The sequence below is a fragment of the Lissotriton helveticus genome, chromosome 2_1, assembly GCF_964261635.1.
Source record: "Lissotriton helveticus chromosome 2_1, aLisHel1.1, whole genome shotgun sequence".
NCBI lineage: Eukaryota > Metazoa > Chordata > Amphibia > Caudata > Salamandridae > Lissotriton > Lissotriton helveticus.
The window spans coordinates 538657025-538678470 of record NC_136059.1 but is presented as its reverse complement, the minus strand read 5'-3'; the positions used below and the strand labels follow the sequence as shown (position 1 = coordinate 538678470).

At 45.0% G+C, this 21446-nt stretch overlaps 1 protein-coding gene across 1 annotated transcript in view; it reads left to right on the top strand.

Annotated features, from left to right (window-relative positions):
* Positions 1 to 21446, top strand: part of CMYA5 (cardiomyopathy associated 5) — a 427063-nt gene that overhangs the window by 345873 nt on the left and 59744 nt on the right. The window contains exon 11 of the mRNA XM_078675202.1: positions 18549 to 18648. Within this exon, the coding sequence (XP_078531328.1) occupies positions 18549 to 18648 (100 nt within the window). The remainder of the gene's footprint in view (positions 1 to 18548; positions 18649 to 21446) is intronic.

Genomic DNA, 21446 nt, shown 5'->3' with positions numbered 1-21446 from the left:
TCAAGCAAGCTGGGCCGACGACGCCTGAAATGGCAGAAACCGGTCCCCGGAAGCTTGTTTCCTTCCTAGTATAAGAATTGGCTTGGTAGTTTGGTTTGCCCTGTTCCCATCATGCACTGGGACAGGAACAGACTAATTTGCATATAGCCAAGTTCTGAGCTGGGATGGTGCAGTGAGCTAAAAAACGGTGATGGATCAAGCCCTGATCTTTGGACTGGGTAAGAGTGGTCTGCTTAATTCAGGCACTCTGTTCATCACCACCCCCTTTTCTGAATCATTTTGTCCACCATAAGCGTGGAAGGGTATACTCAGATGTGAGTCCCTTGCTCATTGCACCATCAGGATTCAAGCAAGCTGGGCCGACGACGCCTGAAATGGCAGAAACCGGTCCCCGGAAGCTTGTTTCCTTCCCAGTATAAGAATTGGCTTGGTAGTTTGGTTTGCCCTGTTCCCATCATGCACTGGGACAGGAACAGACTAATTTGCATATAGCCAAGTTCTGAGCTGGGATGGTGCAGTGTGCTAAAAAACGGTGATGGATCAAGCCCTGATCTTTGGACTGGGTAAGAGTGGTCTGCTTAATTCAGGCACTCTGTTCATCACCACCCCCTTTTCTGAATCATTTTGTCCACCATAAGCGTGGAAGGGTATACTCAGATGTGAGTCCCTTGCTCATTGCACCATCAGGATTCAAGCAAGCTGGGCCGACGACGCCTGAAATGGCAGAAACCGGTCCCCGGAAGCTTGTTTCCTTCCCAGTATAAGAATTGGCTTGGTAGTTTGGTTTGCCCTGTTCCCATCATGCACTGGGACAGGAACAGACTAATTTGCATATAGCCAAGTTCTGAGCTGGGATGGTGCAGTGAGCTAAAAAACGGTGATGGATCAAGCCCTGATCTTTGGACTGGGTAAGAGTGGTCTGCTTAATTCAGGCACTCTGTTCATCACCACCCCCTTTTCTGAATCACGTATGTAACTAGGCAATCCCGCCACCCACTCACGGAGATAGTGGTCCACATATTTGGAAACGTGATCAGCTACACTACCCCTGGATGACACGATCAGTCTACCGGGAGGATTTAGAGGGTCCTTATGTAGTTTAGGAAGCAGGTACATCACAGGGAGGATCGGGTGATCGTTCTTGAGATAACCATATTCCTCCCATTCTAGGATTCCCTTATCTTTCCTCATGGTTAGTTCATCCCACAATTCTGTTATGCTCTTGTTGTAAATTTCTTGGGAAACTGGGAGATAGAATCTCTCGTCTTTAAGTTGTCTAAGTGCTTCCATAATATACATGTGTTTGTCTAAGGTGACCATGTTCCCACCTTTGTCCACGGGACGTATGACAATACTGTCATCATAAATAAGGGATTTGAGTGCCTGCCTCTGTGTAGATGTCATGTTGTTGTTGGCCATATGTAACCTGTTCTTCTTGTGCTTATATGTAGATAGTTCCTTACTGACGCTATCGTAAAAAGTATCAAGTGAGTCATGGGGGAGAGGAGGAAGAAATGCATATTTTGGTTTAAAACCTGAATTAGCACTGCTATTGATGATGAATTCCACTCCCTGAAGGATTTGTGTAACCAAGGGTAATTGACTGGCATTAGTTGTATGTACTACCAGGCTAGGAGTGTCAGTGTTACTATTCTCTGTAACATCCTGCTCTAAAAGTACCATGTTGATAATGGTATCAGTATCATTGATCGTAATGGTATCTGACTGCCCAGTACGAGTGGTTTCACTTTTCTTAGTCCACCCCAACCTTTTGAGTTTATGCCATTTTCTAAGTTTAAGGTTACGAGTGAATTTAAGCAAGTCAATTCGAGACTCAGCATAATTGAAGGGCATTGACGGACAGAAGGAAAGTCCCAAACATAAAGTCATTTTTTCAGTGTCATTAATCACCTTACTGGACAGGTTGATCACTGTCCGGTTAGCTGTTTCCATCTCCATTAGTGTCCTCTTCTGGTCCGCGATCTGCTGTTCCCCCTTGCGCCCCTTGCCTTGCCTTTTGATCCATCTTTGTTGTAGTCTTTTTCTCTGTTGTTGCGTTTCCCCGTCCTCTGCCGCGTCCTCGGCCTCTCTGTCCCTTTGTTGTAGGTGCCGGAGTCTCCTTCACCGTCCGTCTGCTCCGGCGCAGATGACTGTACTCCTCTAAAAAATTCACCTGGTATGATGGCTTTTCAATGTTAGTACCCCCTTCAATTGATACATCAGATTCCGTTTCACTGCTCAAAGAGGTAGTAGTCTGGCGGGTTGGTTGATCTTCATCATGTTCTCCTATAACCGTAGCATTGGATGTATATAGATGGTCATCTTTGCAGCTAAAGGTCAGTATCATGCCGCTCTCATAGTCATTATAGTCGCATCAAGTTTTCTTTCCTTGCGCGCTTTTATGTCCTCCTCATATTTCCTTAAACGATCTTTCATGGTACTGATGAGTTTGTCACTTGTTTCGCCATCAGAGATGTTCTTTATTTCATCCATTAATTCTTGGATTTGTTTAAGGATAATGTCCCTGTCAATCCAGGCATACTTGACTTAAATTTCAAGCATTCTCCTCGAGCTCAGGGCAGAGTTTTGCAACCATTCTGTGAGCAATGCCGGAATAAGTATATCATACGTTGGTGTAGTAAATATCCGTAACCCCCTTGGCACCATGTCCTGATCGATGTAGTTCTGGAGTGAGATGGCCTCCCACCATTTAGAGATTTCACCTCTTTTAAGTTTTTCTAGCTTGTTTATCTTGTCATTAATAGATTGTGGAATGGCACTTCCTTTGAGATTTAGAGAACACAGTAAGATGTTACTGAGTCTGATGAGATACTGTCTCACCAACAACATCTTTTTATTTGATGGTGTTCTTTATAGACAGGTGGTCGGCACTGCGATGGGTTCCAGCTTTGCTCCCAGCTTCGCAAATCTCTTCATGGGGAGCTGGGAGCATGAGATCAGTGCTGACCCTAGCTGTGCCCAGTATCTCCAACAGGTGATTACTTGGTGGAGGTACATTGATGATCTCTTTGTCATTTGGGAGGGCAATGAACAAGTTGCTGCCACTTTCATTAACATTATGAATAACAATGACAAGAACATAGTATTGACCAGTCATATCAGCAATAAAACAGCTGAATATCTAGATGTCAAGATTGACATCATAGATAACAAAATACAGACTACACTATTCAGGAAAAGCACTGCCGGGAACAGTATCTTACATGCCCTCAGCAGCCACCCAGATACCCTTAAGTGGAGTATCCCTTATGGGGAACTGCTGAGGGCCAAAAGAAACTGTAATACTGATGCAACTTACCAAGAGGAGTGTAGCAATATGCTTGCCAGGTTCTCTGCCAGGGGGTATCCTGGTTGGGTCCTCCGAAAAGCCAAAGAAAGGGCAGACAAAGTAACTAGGCCTGATACTCTCATTGACAAAGACATGGCCAATAATGATGTAAAGAAAGTGATACACGACTGATTCTTACATTTAATGTCGAGTCAGATTACACCCAGAGGATTGTAGCAAAGAATTGGAACATCCTTAAATGTGACAACGTCATAGGAGATGAGTTGCCTAACAGACCCAGTGTAACATATAGAAAAGGGAGAAGTTTAAGAGATCTACTTGTACATAGTGATGTAACCACATACTCAGTGGGCTCTGAACATGGCCTCAAGGGATTTTTCCCTTGTGGCCATTGCAAGGCCTGCAAAAATAGTGTCTTTACTAAGGAGATCAACTATAATGGCACTAACAGGGAGATCAAACAATTCTTTACATCTAGTACCACACACGTCATATATGTGATTGTTTGCCCATGCGAACGATGGTACATAGGCAGTACCACATTTGTGGCAAAAAAGCTTGTCTTAGAACACTTTCGGGCCATAAAAAATAACGATGAAAAGTACCCAGTGGCGCGACACTACAGGGACAAACATTTCTCTGATACATCTAGATGAGATTTTTTATTCTAGAACAAATTCTTAAAAATCACAGAGGTGGCAACAGAGTGTTGAAACTCAGGCAGAGAGAATCCAAATACATAGTTGAGTTTCAGACAAGAGAACCTGGGGGGCTCAACCAGGATGAAGAGCTAGCAATACACCTTAGAGAATAGGAATCTCCTTCCCTAGGTGCATTATGCTTCAATCCCCCCAGCCACTCTGTACTGTTTGACATCATTCTACCATGAGCCTGTACCCTGGGTCAAACTTTGACGTTGTTCTCACCATCATAATTTTCTAGCCTTTTATATGATTGTCCATGAGCTTCCGACTTCTTTCTTTGAATATCTTAATGATCCTCCATGTTCAATGTATGTACGAGAAAATAATCGTTTTTAATGGTTTTATTCACATTATTTCATATGTCACAACTGTTGTTTCTTTTTCTCAACAGGAGAATTGGAAGTGGCCCTTTCACCGTATTCACTTGGCACGTGCTGCGTAATTCAAATTCTCTTTCATCACCACATTAGCACATTGTTTTTCTAATGAACATTACGGCAAGAATAGTATTTTTTTCACTTTGCATGACACTTGAGCAGCACTGTATGTTTACAGTGAGTGCACGTGTTGCCCTTGACAGGACAAACAGTCTGTGTGTATTTAACATGGTTACTGTGACTGCATAATTACGTTGGGCACAATTAGCTCGTGACAGGGCAAGCAGTCTATGTGTATTTAACATGGTTACTGTTTTCAATAAGGCAGTAATATACAGCATCGCGGCATTTGCGGCGTTTCTCACGCATCAATTGCGTTACACTAGTAGATCTTTGACCGCAAAATCACTTTGGGCAAAATTAGCCATCAAATTTTAATTATATGCGTATTGAACGTCTTAACTTTTTGTTAATTTTTGATCATTTAAGCGTGTTAACAGATCCTATTTGTTTTCTGTTATCAGTATGATCAACTGTGTATACACAGTTTCACTCCAATATGGCTGCTCTTGTTTTCACTCCGGGTATGGCGTATTTACAGTCCCCTTTCCATGTTTATGTATTGCATCGTGACTTGTCAATTGCCGAATGCTTTATTAACACTGTTGTGAGCACTATTTCATTTAACGTGAACAAGGCTTCTGGTAAGCCGAAACATGTTGTTTTATGGAATAAACACCCTTGGAATATGAGCTGGCTGGCTGACGTTTACTGAGAGCGTACGGGAGTGCTGTTGTGACAAGGATATATATATATTACAATTTCTGTCTCTGATGTTCAATATGCAGCTTTTTGCAACTTGGTAACAGTGTTAATTCCCTGGGGTTACGTATGCCAGACTAACGCCGATACACGGCGATATAATTTTGCTTTCTGGCAGTGGTAAAAGTCAGTATAGGACAAACAGTCTGTGTGTATTTAACATGGTTACTGTGACTGCATAATTACGTTGGGCACAATTAGCTCGTGACAGGGCAAGCAGTCTATGTGTATTTAACATGGTTACTGTTTTCAATAAGGCAGTAATATACAGCATCGCGGCATTTGCGGCGTTTCTCACGCATCAATTGCGTTACACTAGTAGATCTTTGACCGCAAAATCACTTTGGGCAAAATTAGCCATCAAATTTTAATTATATGCGTATTGAACGTCTTAACTTTTTGTTAATTTTTGATCATTTAAGCGTGTTAACAGATCCTATTTGTTTTCTGTTATCAGTATGATCAACTGTGTATACACAGTTTCACTCCAATATGGCTGCTCTTGTTTTCACTCCGGGTATGGCGTATTTACAGTCCCCTTTCCATGTTTATGTATAACATCGTGACTTGTCAATTGCCGAATGCTTTATTAACACTGTTGTGAGCACTATTTCATTTAACGTGAACAAGGCTTCTGGTAAGCCGAAACATGTTGTTTTATGGAATAAACACCCTTGGAATATGAGCTGGCTGGCTGACGTTTACTGAGAGCGTACGGGAGTGCTGTTGTGACAAGGATATATATATATTACAATTTCTGTCTCTGATGTTCAATATGCAGCTTTTTGCAACTTGGTAACAGTGTTAATTCCCTGGGGTTACGTATGCCAGACTAACGCCGATACACGGCGATATAATTTTGCTTTCTGGCAGTGGTAAAAGTCAGTATAGGACATACAGGTTAATTATCTGTGCGTAACGGTGTGATTTCAAAAATTTTATATGAGATAATCAGCGTGTATCACCCGTATATATGCATTCCTTGACGATGTTTGCCTTGTATAATATGACTGCCACACCTAACCCAATTTCTCGCTCTATACGCTCAAATGTTTATTTTACAAAGTCCGCTTTCTGTTTCTGTGGGAACATTACAAAAAAGCGTCACAGACTCAATGTCGGCGACACTGAGGAAGGACTATTGTTCGAAACGCGTCTGTCATCTGCGTTGCTGTGTGCTGAATAAAATCTGTTGCCAACCTGGAGTGCTTATATTCTCTTTCCGAGACGGGAGGGAGATTCAGGAGCCTTCATATATATATATATATATATATATATATATATATATATATATATATATATATATATATATATATATATATATATATATATATACACACACATGTATATATATGTATATATATATATATATATATATATATATATATATATGTATATTTATATATATATACACACAATAGCAATTACAATATATATATTTATGTTGTCCATGGGCTACCACCGCCACCTTTGTCTTTCGTAGCGGGATCCCAGCTTGTTTACCAAGTACCACATAATAGCAAGCGCGGAATTAAATACACATGTAACACAATGAAACGTTTCCAGTGGGTGTCACGGTCTCCTCCCCCTCAATTCTTACGAATTTCCATCCTTTTTAAGTGGTCTGTTTCAGGCCGTTTGCCCTCCAGGGGAAGTGAATGCACTCTGAGTTCTCCTCTGTACCTACAGGGGTCGCTTTTACACCGATGAAGCTCCAGGTGTGCTCCAACAAGCCTCCAGCCAGCCTCCTCTACCGAGCAACTCCTCTGGCATCGAATATGAAACACCTTTTCCAATGTCCAACATATTCGTAACAGGTTCTTCTTTTTAATTTTGCAAGAGTTATCGAAACTCATTTTGTAGCACTGGCAACGAGCAGGCATTCATTCATTCATTCCTGTATTAGAAAGTGATGGTTGCATGTGATTATGGTATAGTGCTTGGCAGTGAAATGCGAAACCTCTTGATGCTTGGCTGAAATTCCATAAAAGCAGGGGAGTTAAAGTGGTTATACGTTTGTCTGATGGGAAATCCTGTTAGTCTGTGTTCACTAGAATTCTTAATCCTGGTGCAAGTCACAGACATGCCTGGTTGGGTAAGAACGGCGACAGATGTAGATGAATGCCTCGGCCCTGGGCGTTCATAGCTGCCAGGGTTTCATACAACGCACGTGTGACAATTCATTGTTTTAGTGTGCTTATGTCCAATGCTTTAAATGGGCCGGGACGGTCAGGTGCTGAGTGCTTGCACTTCTTTATTTTGAGAGGGAAATCACCTGCACTTCTCAGCAGAGGTGCAACACTTTCATTGGAGAGCACCCGCACTTCTCAGAAGCAAGTAGGCACTCTGGTGTAGGGTGCCTGTAGTGCTGGTTTTCCATTCCGAACACTTCTTGTGTGTGGTATTCCATACAGTAACAAGGCACCAGCATGTTTAGCTCCTTCAGCCTACTGCCAGGCCCTGCTTCAAGGCACATTCAACTGAACCAGTTGTGCACGGCCAAGTCAGTCCCCTGGCACATTGCCCGGTTGTACTGCGCCTGTTGCACCCACAGCAGCTCCAGCTTGTTCCTCGACCATGTGGCACCATGCTCACTTTGCACTGCCTTTAGACGTGCACAGGTGCAGTGGATTTTTTTAATTTTTATTTCTTTTCATGATTTGTAGCAGAAATTTGTTTTTAAATGGTTTTAGGATTTTGCAAATGTACATTCAGACCAAATCTGCACCCAGGCTTCAAATATGAAATATCAGATCACAGGATCTGCAAGTCCATATGTGGATCCGTGAATAAGAAAACAAAAACGTTATCTTTTTCTCACTGGGTTAGTTGATACTCCCGTCCGCCTCAGTCTTCAGTCCCATCCAGTAATTGTTGCTGATACATTTTTTGGTTTTAACCAGCCAGTCAGATTACGAGGCTTCATGGACACAGCCTGTGTCAGCTAATCACCTTTGTTCCTGCTTTTCCACATTCAGATCTCCGCAATAAGGCGTTACGAAGGCTTTGACGTTTTTCACATGTATATGGCACCATTGCGTAGATCACTTAAGAAACACTCTTTGTATTTTCAGATCTCCGCAGGTCACATACAGCTAGCCGTTGATGTGGGGATTTATTAAGCGGCGAAGACTGACCTGTATCCAAGGGTGGTTGGTACGGAGTATGTGGGCACTAAAAGGACAAATGATGAGTTTGTTACACATGGTGTTTTGGGTCTGAATATCTGCCCTTTTCAGGACTACTTTTTTGGGAGATGCCCATGCCTTCTGTAACAGTGAAGGAATTATGGGCCTGTCTAGATCACAGCCTATCAATAAGCCATCAGATCTCAGAGGTGGACAAGGCTTGTCATTTTCAAAGCACTGGCCAAGAACCTTCCTCTTTTGTAGACGAGTAAGCTTGTGAAACCGTGAATAGGACCAATGTTTTAGACACAGATCGGATTATTGTAACATACTGTACATTAGTTGTGTAGATTATGCGCATCCTTGATTGCATCAAATGTAAAAGTGAACACATAGAACAATTTTCAAGCTTGGGCCCAGAGGTCACATTACTCCTGAAGTGGCTCATCTGCACTTCTCTGCTGCAATTTTCAAATTAAATTGGCTTATAGTTTTCATGTATTTACAAAGAATTACTTAAAGGTCTCCCTGCCACTTTTTGTTGTTGGTAGGGCACGGTCCTAGGTTGAAGGCACCCTTCTCCGTCAAAGTGAGATGATTTAAAAAACCTTGGGGAGGGGGACATTACTTAAAGGCTTCTGACAATAGCCTACGGAAGGAGCTCTGCAAAATAAGATTGCCAAACTTCAATCTGTGGTTGTTTGGTGCTGTTGTTAGGTTGAGCTTTAGGTTCTTGATAGCCTGTTCCAGGTGAGATGAAGGCAGTTGTACAGTCAATAACAATTCTTGGCTGGAGACATTTTGAGCTTATGTGTCAGTGGTATACTAATGGACCTTGATGGTGCTGTCTGTGAATTTGGATCCAGTGGATTACATAAAGAGACTGTAGATTGTGGGTTAAGGATGGATCACTGGGATATTGTCTGTAGATCTGGGTGATTGTGGTAATACTGCATACATTTCAGGTTTTTTGAGGTAGGTCAAGAACCATTTGCAGTGAGGTACGATTACACCTGAGCATGGTCAGATTGTGTTTACTGAGTGGTCATGCCTTTAGGACTAGGAATGTTTGGGCTGGTGAGACAAGGGTATTTTGGGTTTCTGGAGATCAGGTTTTAATTCTTGGACGGCTGGGGGACTTAGAGGGCAGTCAGGGTGGAATGATGTTCAGTAGTTGTTAGTTGACCTCCTGGTGTTTCTCAGGACTGTTTCTCCTATGTCTAGATCTTTCTGAACAGCAGCATTAAAATATTTGGGTGACTGCCCAGCATTGTGATCTGCCAAGATGTGGGAACAACTGACAAGTAGTGACTTGGCTGTTCGCCAGTATTGGGGTGTCTTTCATAGAGTCACATGCCTAAATCATTCCCCGTCGTCGGAGTGGGAGTCCCACGGTACATAAAAAAGCAATAATATGCACCTAATAACCAGAAAACTATGTTAATAAGCAACCAGGAAGTAAAGTAGCCCTAGGATACAAGAGAAAAACCTCCACACTCATGACTATCATAGTCATTTTGTATAGTCCAAACTGCAGCCAATCAGGCGACAGCACCCACCAGAATATTCTCCCCAGAGGCTCAGGCTCTCAGATTTTCTACCGCATGTCGTGTGAAAGGGAGTCTCTCTGAGCTCTGCTCAGTACTTCCCCTTTTTGTCTGGATTTCACTCCTTTTAGGATGTCATCTACTAAAAAATCTTTCTTCAGACCTTGTGAATCCTATGGGAAGCTCCGGCTTTTCTCAGAAGATCCCCACAAAAAGTGCATCTACTGCCTTTATCCTGATCATGAGGTGAGAGAGTGTAAGATCTGCAGGACCTTCCCTCAGAAGACCCTCAGAGATAGGGAAGTATGCCTACTTCTGTGGCTACAGAAGATTAAAGACCAGGATAACCCTTTATCTGAGGTGGTAAGTGAGGCCTCAGGGTCATCTGTATCATCCAGAAAATGATGGCTGAGGAAGCTTTATCTTCTCCTGGGGCGAAGGTGTTGAGGAAAGTTCAACGCTCCAAGGGTTCTGGCTTGCCTTCTACAAAAAAGGCTTCTCCACCTTCTGAATCTTCATCTATATCCCCCCCTAAAAAGACTGGAAAATCTCTGGTGTCTAAAAAGCTTCCTGAGAAGGTTTTTCCTCAGAAGAAGACCCCGCCGTCGTCGACGGCTCCTCCGTCGACGATTATCATCGTCGATGCTACTTCAACGTCGACATTTACCTTCTCGTCGCCGAAATCCAAGATGATAATGTCCTCAGTCTCCTCTCCGTCGACGCTGGTCTCTGTTGCAGTTAGGGCAAGAATTAAGGGACCCCCTCTATAAGAAATCTAGGCCAGGGAAAAGAGGGGATTGAAATGAACACAGTAGTATATATTTCCCTCACAGACCATCATACTTTCTCATTAGACATTATTCCTGTACATTTCATTAGACACCAAAGATGCAACAGTGACATCTCAAATCATCTCATTAGTATTTTATTTTATCAAAGTGTTTCTTTTCTTTTTTCATCTCATTACTTTATTATATCAAAAACCTTCTTTTTTCAAGTTATTATTTTTCTTATATTTTTCTGTAAAACACATTTATATATAGCTCTGGACTAGTAGAGTCACAAATACATTTCTTTTTGAACAGTGATTATTTACAATCCAAACATGGTATAGAACCAATTTTAAGAAAACAACATATAAATAAACTCCCCTGGATAAGAATAAATACATTCAATCATACTTCAATCACACCAACTCATACAATCTTACACCAACTACACTCATACAATATCTGTACACAGTTGAGTGATTTGTAACGGGAGAGAACCCCTGCCAACATCGGAATCTCAATGCAGGCCACGAGATTCAACACTAGGTCGACGCGCGTTTCGGTGGGTTTAGAGATGTAGAAACCACCTTCCTCAGGACCTTTTCAGATATCTAACATTCACTTCCCAGGGGACCTATAAATGCATAAAAGTATCAGCACTGTTGCACTCAATTTTTTTTTTATTTGATAACAGAGTCAAAACACTATAGTCAGACCTAACATGAATACCCATCTGTTACTACAGAACATATAACAATCAACCTCTCAATAATCAATATGATGAAGTGGGTCAGGTATCTATTCACATAGGATACCACAATCAAATTGACCGTGTGTTGTGATCCATCAAACAAAAAACAGTTGTTCACAACAACAGTAATGTTAGATAAACCTAATAGTTCCAGTACCATCACCATCACCCTGTGAACAAAACATCATTGAAGACTGTGATGCACACCAAAAAACATTCTTGCATTAGTGCCTCTTCATTAACTTACTAAGTGCCAGAGAGGCAGTATATATTCAGCCTAATACTGTAGACCGAATCAACATGGATTCACCACCTGGAGTCTTACCGGATCTCCAGTAATAGTCTATCAGAATACCTAAGACCAGAGAATAAATCATTGACGGTTAACCTATTACATTGTAGCAAGGTTAGCGAAAGGAATATTATTTTCACAGTCCCCTTACCAGAAACTTTTATATGGTCGTTGTCTACAACATCTGAGCAGACTTCTTCTCGAATTATAGGTGACACACAGGAGTGCAAAAAGGTAGGCTGAAAGACAGTGTCACAATGCCTATTTATTTAGGAAAAACCTCCTTCAGTCTACTCTAAGTCAGTTTTGACGGTTTTTATTTAAAAAATATATACTAACCTTATGTACGCATTTGTATTGCAGATATAACTTCTTTTCTATTTGGGATGTATTTTTGCTATGTTCTTAAATCCAAAACGTCTTCTGTAAAGATACCTATTGGATGACATTAATAGATGCAACTTATCTCATTGTTTGTTCTAGAATTATGGGCCTCATTGGATCCTACATACTTCGCGTACCCAATCTCAACCTAACTAAATGCTTCACATTGATAGTTCGCATCGTCCTTACATATTGATTCTTTGAGAAAGACTACTAGAATCCAAAGAACGATTGTTGTGCTATCTTAGACAGAAATAAAGGTATGTACGGGTCTATGATAATTACGATATACTAACCCACCAGGTCTATTTTAAAACAACCTATGTGTGTCTACTAGAATTCTAATGAGCTACTTGGAAGTCTCTCGGGATGCGTGTCTCTAAGGGGGTCTAACTGGTCACACTAATCTGATATGTACAATGCGCAATCTTTAGTAGTGCTGTACCCAAGCAGCATATAATACGTATTCTTCAAGATACATATCGTTAAAAGAGTCTGGCCGGTGACAATAATCTGTTGTGTATAGTGCGAGACATAAGGTCTTTAAGGATACGTGTCGCTAAAGGAATTTAACTGGTAGCAATAATCTTGTATGTACAATACGACATATTTAAAATCATTGTCCCCAAGCACCATCTCAATACGTATTTAAAGTAATCTCTGTTTATGGGCAATGCACTCTACATGACTCTATCTCGTCCCCATTGGTGCTGTCGAGGTAGCGTGATAATTACATTCAAATATACCGCACTTAAATCTTATACCCCCAAATCCCTCTTACCTAATTGTTCTTTCAAACGCACTGCTGTGTCGGCCGCCCCATGACACCACGATACGGAGGATACAAACGTGCAGTGTATCTGTTGGCGGTTTAAATAGTCTTGGTGTTGCAGTTAGACCCATCTTGTCGACAAAGGTACTGCCATCTATCGTCGACGCTTCGTCGTCGGCGACGAAGGGAAAAAAGATCCCGTCGACGAGTGCTCCGTCAACGAAGACCACCTCGGCAGCGGCCACATCGTCGACGAAGACTACCCCGTCGCCGGCTACCTCATCGACGAAGACTGGTTTGACATCGACGACCTCACCGTCAATGAAGTCTACCTCATCGGCGACGAAAATTGCCTATTCGACGAAGACATTGTCGACGAAGGATGCCTCGTCGTCGAAGATATCGTCGACGAAGATTTCACAGTCGACAAGTTAAATGTCTCGTCGGCATCATCTCCATCGACGACGGCACCGTCGACAGCAAAACCGTTGACGCCTCCTCTGTCATCTTGCACTGAACTGCAAGTATGGTCCACCACACTGTCTACGGCCTCCTTTGTCCCACCGGCTATGACAGCTTCTTTGCTAGAAAGACGTGGCTCTTTCACTACTCAAATTACCTGACCAATTGCTGGATTCTGATGACGACCAAGGAGCAATCAGATGTAGACAACAGATTTCACACTGCTAGGAGTCCGTCAGAATTACTCATTAAATATCAGGATGAAGATGAGGACGAAGGACCGTTCTCGGAGGCTGTGGATCAAGCTCCTGCCACGGTGCCCAGAGCACAGATGCCTTTTCTACAGGTCACCTCCAATTCAGTAATGCTTCGTACCAATCCTAGCTTCAAGCCTAAGGTACCTACGGATTTTCACCTTAATGAACCGATCATTTTGAAGGCTTTCTTTCCAAATCCTCAAACAGCGGCTGAAAGAGCCTTACATTCCCTTGATATCAGGAGGTGTCTCAAGTTTTATCTTCAACGAACTGCAACAATTCAGAAATCAGATCAGGCATTTGTAGCGTATAGAAGATTACGTCAAGGTTTTTCTATATCCAAGCAGACCACAGCTCGCTGGATGTCTGCGGCGATTAGTCTGTGTCATCAGCAGGCGGGAAGACCTTTGCAAACAACCCCGAGAGCGCATTCTACGAGAGCAATCTCCTCATCTACCGCGCTCTTTGCTGCTGTGTTTCTGCATCAGATCTGCAGAGCGGCAATCTGGTCCAGCAGACACACCTTTACCAAACATTACTGTTTGGACGCTTCAAGTGATGCAGACACGTCAGTGGGACGAGCTGTTCTCCGCAATCTTTTTAAATAAGGTGAGCCTCTGTTCTCCCTCCTCCACTTTGCTCTTTTAGACGCTTAATTACATGCTGTTCTATATCCTAATCTAATATGCATATGTAAGCTCTAATGTATTTATATATGTTTATGATATTATTTATGCTTCTTTATTATATATGTGTATATATATATATGTTCTCCAGTATTGGTGTCTTTCATAGATTAACATCCAACCCGCCCACCTCCTGTCAGAGGCTGTTGACCCTTCAATATTAAGGCAGACAGGTCAACAGACATTAACATGACAAGTGAGTAATAATAATAATTACAAAAACAAGCACAATACAGGTTAAGGCAACAACTCAGATGAAGGTGAAGACACCAAAATGCCAATACAGATAGATTACAAAAAAGGAAATACTATAGCAATCAAGCAGTAATCATGATGTCACAATCTAGAACCAAACCGGATCAGGCCACACCACAGGTACAGGCAGCGACACCAAAGTGCATAGCATAGGTCAGATAGCAGTAATCCTGAGTGTAGTCAAAAAATGCTAGGCAAAAGGAGTTCTTAGGGTCTAGGACAGAAATTTGTTTATGAATAGTCATTTAAGTTCTTTCTTGAAGCATGTCGGAAAGGGGTTCAGTCTTATTTCAGGGGAAGGGAGTTCTAAATTCTCTGGGCAGTGCCAGAGAAGGCTCTGCTGTAGGTTTTCTTTTCGGAGAATCTCTGTGGTTTAAGCAGTAGAGTAGTGGAGCTTCTAGAGGGTCTGGAGCAGTGGCGGCTGGTGACATTTCAAAGTGGTGAGGCGTGAATGTTGGGGATGAATGCCATGTTGCAATAAAAGCTAGTGAGACGGTTGTCATAAGGGGAGGTTCAGGGGGGAGGGAGGACTCCCCAGAAAATTAAAGCATTTTAAAGCACATTTGAGCAAGCATGAAGATTTACAAAACAATTGTGAATGCATAGCCTTGAAATATTTCAACACTAGAAAGCTGCCCTATATATTACTGCATTACTGCACCATGTCATAGGTAAACTTGTTATAGAAGTGAGGTGGTGTGTCAAGTTAAATTTCACAAAAAGGATATCCTGTTTTAACTAAATCAGTATCTTCCACTTGCAGCTCTCGCCACGCTCAAACTAGACACAGTATTTATGGTCTCTCAGATTCCCAGCAACTCAATGCTAAAAACAAAACGCTGGCTTTCTGGATATTGCTGTAACCTATACATATGATGCCATCACTGTCCTTCTTTTCTGTGCAACTACAATAGTTAACGTTCTATTTTTACTAGGCACTCCATAGTCGAGTTGAAAAAAATAAAAATAAAACATTTCCTTTCCTAGAGTTTACAGCCTGTTCCAAGCCCATAGATAACGATTACTACCACTTTCTTCCCCATCAAATACAGTTAGACATCCATCCCCAACCCTGTATTTATGCCAAATAGTTTGCATTTATTGCTCGCATTTTAAAGGGGTTTGAGAAGGAAAACCTCTTCTACTCTACACAATATTGCTGCGTGGTGACAAAGTCCTACTCATTCAAGCTCCAGTTGACACATGTATTTAAAACAAAGAAATACATAATTCAGACAGTAAAACGTTACTTTTCACAGCAAAAACACTCCATAATTGCCCACAATGCCAGGATAAATATAGGCAGGCAGGTCTCTTCAAACTCCGGGCAGCAGGGCCCAGATGAGGCGTGCCCCCTTCTCCCATGTCTGCGCATCAACAGTTAACCATGCCGGCCTGTCCATTAGTCTCCTGGTCTGGACACATCTCCCTGCCCCATGCCGTCGCAGACCGCGCTGTTTTACACCAGCCCTGCTACCAGTGCAGCTGCTCTCTGTGCTCTTAATGAGGACTAAACAGCAGGGCCGGACTGGGAACCAAAACCGGCCCTGGCAAAGTGCTCGGCCGGACCCCCGGGGGAGGTTGGGGGTGCGACCGAGCTCTTTGCCGGGGCCGGTTTTCGGCCGATTTGTTACAGGGCAGATTTTGCGGCTATGCTGCAAAAACGGCCCTGTAACAAAAATGGCCCCCAGGGGTACAAAACCGGCCCCCACCCTTGCTGCGCACTGGGGGATTGCTCGCAGTGCCCGCAACGGCCAGTCCAGCCCTGCTAAACAGTAGACCCTAGCATGAACTAACCCAAATACAACAAACCAAAATGGGCCTGGACTCGCTAGCTATAATTTTTTGTTACCTTACTCTGCTGACTCATTCGAAGCCATTTACGACGTCCACGAGTTAGAGTCACCACACAAACCTGCAGTGCTGTGCACAAGGACACCGCCAGCACTGTCAGCAGACTGCAGTAAATTATGTGTCTAAACACTCAGACACAAACCGGAGCCAAAATGGATTCAAAATATCTTGTGGGAACTGGGAAGTCTCTCTCCCCACACATGGTGAGTCTGCGCAGATTCATTTGTTGCCTTCCCGCCTGGAACCAGTCTTCCACACTCTTTCCCAACTCCTCACAGGGTGGTCCCACCCCAACCTGTGACGTGTTGGGAAAGGGTGGGGTAACAATGCTCTCCACTCCCTGATTGACATGGAGGGTTAGCTTTACAGGGCTTGCATACGAAACGCCCAGGGCTAACTGTACCTCCACGGCATCAGGGGGTGGAGACAAGGCCTTCATCCTCGGCCTTTGCCGAGCTGTTGACCTCACAGGCCTCAGGGCCACGAGATTATCAGCCCGGCACCCAGGGGGAGCAACGTAATCACTGAATCACGTGTGTGTGTGTGTGTGTGTTGTTGTTATATCGATCACAGCAACAACATGGTGAGTGGGGCAGGCAGTGTCCCCAATTCTAGCAACTTTTAAATGTGTATTTACTATTTCATTTTAAATTAAAACGGTTTTAGCATTGCTATGGATTGAATGTTTTTTTAGTGTTACTGTTAATGTAAAGGGGGCGAAGCCCCAGCGCCCATACACAGAAACCGCCCCTCTGGAGCCTCCCGAAAGACCAAGCTTCTCAGCAAGGTATTCAAGGGTATTGAAGTGTAGGGCTTTATCAGTTATGCTTGCAATTTTCAGCCGAATTCTTGCTTCATAGGGGAGCCGACAAAAGAAGAAAAAAACACTTACCTCGCTAGGGCCAGCCGTCCTCTTCTTCCTGTCTCTGGTCCCCGAAACAGGAAGCACCCGGGCACCCAGGCTCCCCTGAGCCAGTCACAACGCTGCAATGGTCTGAGCACTGTGGTTCGGTGCTCAGATGGGCAATGGGAGGCTGGGCATGCTCCTCACCAGACTGTACATTATAGCCTGGTGGGAAAGATGCAAAGTGCGCAAGACTGTTTGGCAAGCCCAGGAGGGCCGGACAAGCGGTCTTGCACACTTAGGGAGTGCAAACCCCTCCTCCCCCTGCTCTGGTCAGCCCTGCCCGAGAGCCACTGACTACAATAGGAAAACTAAAATGATAATGATACGTTATTATCATTTTATTTTACCTCGAGTAGTGGGGGTGACACTCCTGCGCCTTAGCAGAGGAGCTGCCACTGATGCAGAAGAAAGGTCAACTCTGGTCTTGCAGCTCGAAGTGGCTTGAAAAAGTGCAACATCATGGCACAAGTCCTATAAAAAGAAGTGGGGGGACGGACAATATGCAAAAGACCTCATGACGTCACGTGCTGAGCGTGTCCCGGTGTCTGAAAATTACACCAGGATACGTTCAGCATATTTTTGTGGGACCCAGCTTTTTGGCAGGGGGGACGGCGTCCACCCCGTGAAAAGAGTTGGGGGACGCCGTGTACCTGCGTGTACCCCCGACTCGAGCCCTGTGCAACATGTTACCCTTGTCGTGTCAGTGTGATGGATTGGTAATTGCTGGAACTGGCATAGCAGGCCTGGCAGGGGCAGTAGATGGTGTAAGTCCTGGTTGCTTCCGAAGAAATAAGTTGGGCCCGACACATTTTTACAAATTAGCCACAATCTAAACTTAAAGGCAAGTACAGGTGGAGTTAATGGTATAAGTAAACACCTTGTAATGTAGGGGTAGGTTGATGTAGTTGATACAATATTATTGTAGGTCGAGATTTTGTGGTCTTGATATAGTGACGTCCCTGCGAAGGGACTAGCCCAAAGGCTGGGACAGACGGACACATCAAACGGATATACATTCAGCCAGGCAGAAAGACAGACATGGCCAAAAAAGACACAACTGCTTCAGAGGCTCACTGCCTGACCCTATGACAGATGGATAGCGGAGGCGATTGTAACATGTGACAGGACGTGTCTGGACCCGGTAAGAACCCCTCAATGCTGTGCATGCACCCGTGTCTTGTGATCAGTGTACTGTGGGAGCCTGCCTCTGTACAATGGAGCCTGTGTCTGTTTCCGGCCTGTGACGTTTCTTTCTTTTGATTGACACCAGGGACTCGGTTCCACCTCTTGGGAGACACCGCCCAGCCCCCGCTGCACGTGTCACCGGAAGGCGCCTCCGTGAGCCTGGCTGAGGAGAGCCTCATTAACGGGTAAGTTGCAAACCCGTCGCCATGATGCGACATGTCAGGGTCGCCTTTCAGGCCTTGGGCACTGGTATGTTTCAATTTAGGAGTAAGAATGAATGTAAGAGAAACGGAGTACCCTTTAGTTGAACTCTCATTAGACAGAGCACGCGGAATGCCGTCAACTCAAATAAACTCTCCCAACAAGTGAGTGTGATTGAGGGTGGAATTCGTATGCCTACAGATGTTCTAAAGGATGGGTTGGGTGTTATTTCTTCCAAAATGTTATATCTCGACCAGCATCGTCATCCTGGCCTCGATCGAAATGTATTCACCTATGTATTTAAAATGCTGTCTTTACTGCATTCGGTTTTAGCGGGCATGTCATAAGTGTAAAGCAATAAGCGCTATGGCCCAAGGTTGTGCTCGGAAGGCCACGGTGCTCTGTCTGTGCAATATCAGAGGGGTCCACATACCACGGCTGCGTGGACGTAATTCCACCTCATGCTTCTTGCATCCACCACCAGACACTCCTGCCCCCTTACCTCACTCTTTCAGTTTCTTTTTCATTCTTGCTTTTTCTTTCTTACTGTTTTTTTCCGACTTTCTCTTCCTCCTTCTCCCCTTTGTGTTTTTCCTTCTCTTGCTCTGGGTCAAAGTCTGATGAGGAAAAGTATGTGCTGTCCCCAAAAATGAGTGCAGGCGGCCCAGGTGCAACCACCGGCTCAAATTAAGCACTATTGGTGGTGCCGCCGTAAAACCTGGCTGGTAAAACCAGGTTGGGAAAGGGCTACATGCAATGCGGACAAGTTCCAGGATGCTTCCATGCCAGCCAACCCCTCTCCTCCCCAACATACCCACCAAACACCCTCCACCCCAGGCGTACGTCACCCCCCCCCCCCACACACACACACACACACCACCTGCTCGCAGCAGGTGGTACATGTATGTGTTAAACCCTTCTTAACCCTGAGGTTTTACTTATAAAAGTAGTGAATTTGTGTGGCAGTACCAGTGGAAAGGGTCATCCTGACACCCTGAATGTTCACGCATATCTCCTCACAACTCGTACTCTGGGCCTGTGTAGGTAATGTAATTATGACATTTTAACGGGACCGGATGTCTGGCGTCAGCATCAAGGGATCTGATAGGACAAAGCTGGAATCACAGCAACATGTGTTTAAAATGTTGTTGAGTGGGACTTGTATCGGAAAACCTGCCAAATCGCAAAAAAACAGTAAATACAGTATCAAGCAAACATCTGGCGTTTGAGGACCCTTAGTGTTGTTATTACTCACCCGCTCATCCAGGAGAACACTGCAACCAGGCACAGGAAAAAAGCCTCCCATGCTGCACCAACACCTGAAGTGTATTATCACACATTGACTGTGTAAACAGTGTAGGAAATGGGATCCCCGGCCGACCAGAGCTTGCGCCAGAGTCAGTCAGAGACCACCACTCCCCCGTCAGGGCCAGGGGGTCACCCACCAAGACAACCCCTACTCGCCCTCTAGGTAACGTGGCGCGAGCAGCAAGGCCTATCTCGGAGGTCATGTGTAAAGCATTTGCGCACGCACCCCCAGCAACAACCTCCCGGGCCCCCCACAAAAGGAACTCCACACCAGGTATATATGAAAATAGTCTTTGTATTAAAAAGGACACATAGGAACACATACTTTACAGGGTGCCAGGGGCACGGGCAGGGTTTACAAGGGAATATATACAGGACAGGGCAATGGGACCACTGCCAGGAATATGCACATGATGGAGCTGGCATTAGAACATATAACAACTGGGAGCTTCCTCGAACTAGGACTAGAACACATAATCACCAGGAGCTTAGCATTAGAATACGTCACGCCCCGGGGTTTCATAGGACTAGCAATAGAACTCACTCTAACCAGTATCAACATACATGAGGCAAGGTTATACAGGAGGGAAGGAATGGCAAGGTACATGACACCACAGACGTACCTGTAGGAAGGAAACACAGAATAACTCTCAAGGATCACAGTTACATTTAGCTAGTACTTTCAACAGGCCAACGGGCCTTCGGGGGCTAGGACGCCCAAAGTCTCAATGTCAGGGTACGCTGCAGGTAGCCTACACTAAACCTAAACGGGGCAGCTGCCACGAAGTGCTGGGCAGCTGTAGCGCAAGGATGGGGCCATTGTGGGAGCCTCGCAGGCTCGGAGGGCCAGGGACACGTGGTGAAGCCTCCTCGGGGCTCAGGGATTATAGCTGGAGCCTCTCGGGGCTCAGGGGCAAGGACACGTTGGAGCCTCCTCGGGGCTCGGGGGTCAAAGATGCAGCTGGAGCCTCTCGGGGCTCGGGGGTAAAAATACAGAAGGAGCCTTTCGGGGCTCAGGCCGGAGGTGGAGCCTCTCGGGGCTCAGGGGTCAAGGCAGGGCAGGCGGGGTCCCCCTCGGGGGACCCGGCATCACGGGTGGCCCCACGGGCCATGATGGAGCCTCTCGGGCTCAGGGGTCAAGCTGCGGGGCAGGCGGGGTCCCTCTCAGGGGACCCGGCATCACTGGGGGCCCCATGGGCTGTGACGAAGCCTCGCGGGGCCCAGGGACGAAGCTACTGGCTGGCGGGGCCCCCCCCCTCGGGGGACCCGGCATCACTGGGGGCCCCGCGGGCCTTCAAGCACATGTGTGCTCGTGCTGGAGGGGAGGGGCGGGCACCGACAATGTGCCCCGAAGCCCCGCCTCCCCTCCGGCAGCACTCACCGGCTGTTGGTCGCGCCGGTCTCTCCTCGCTCTCCGGGGCTCCCTCTCGCTCCTGGGGGCCCCGGGGGGGAAGCGGCACTTCTTCTGGGGGAC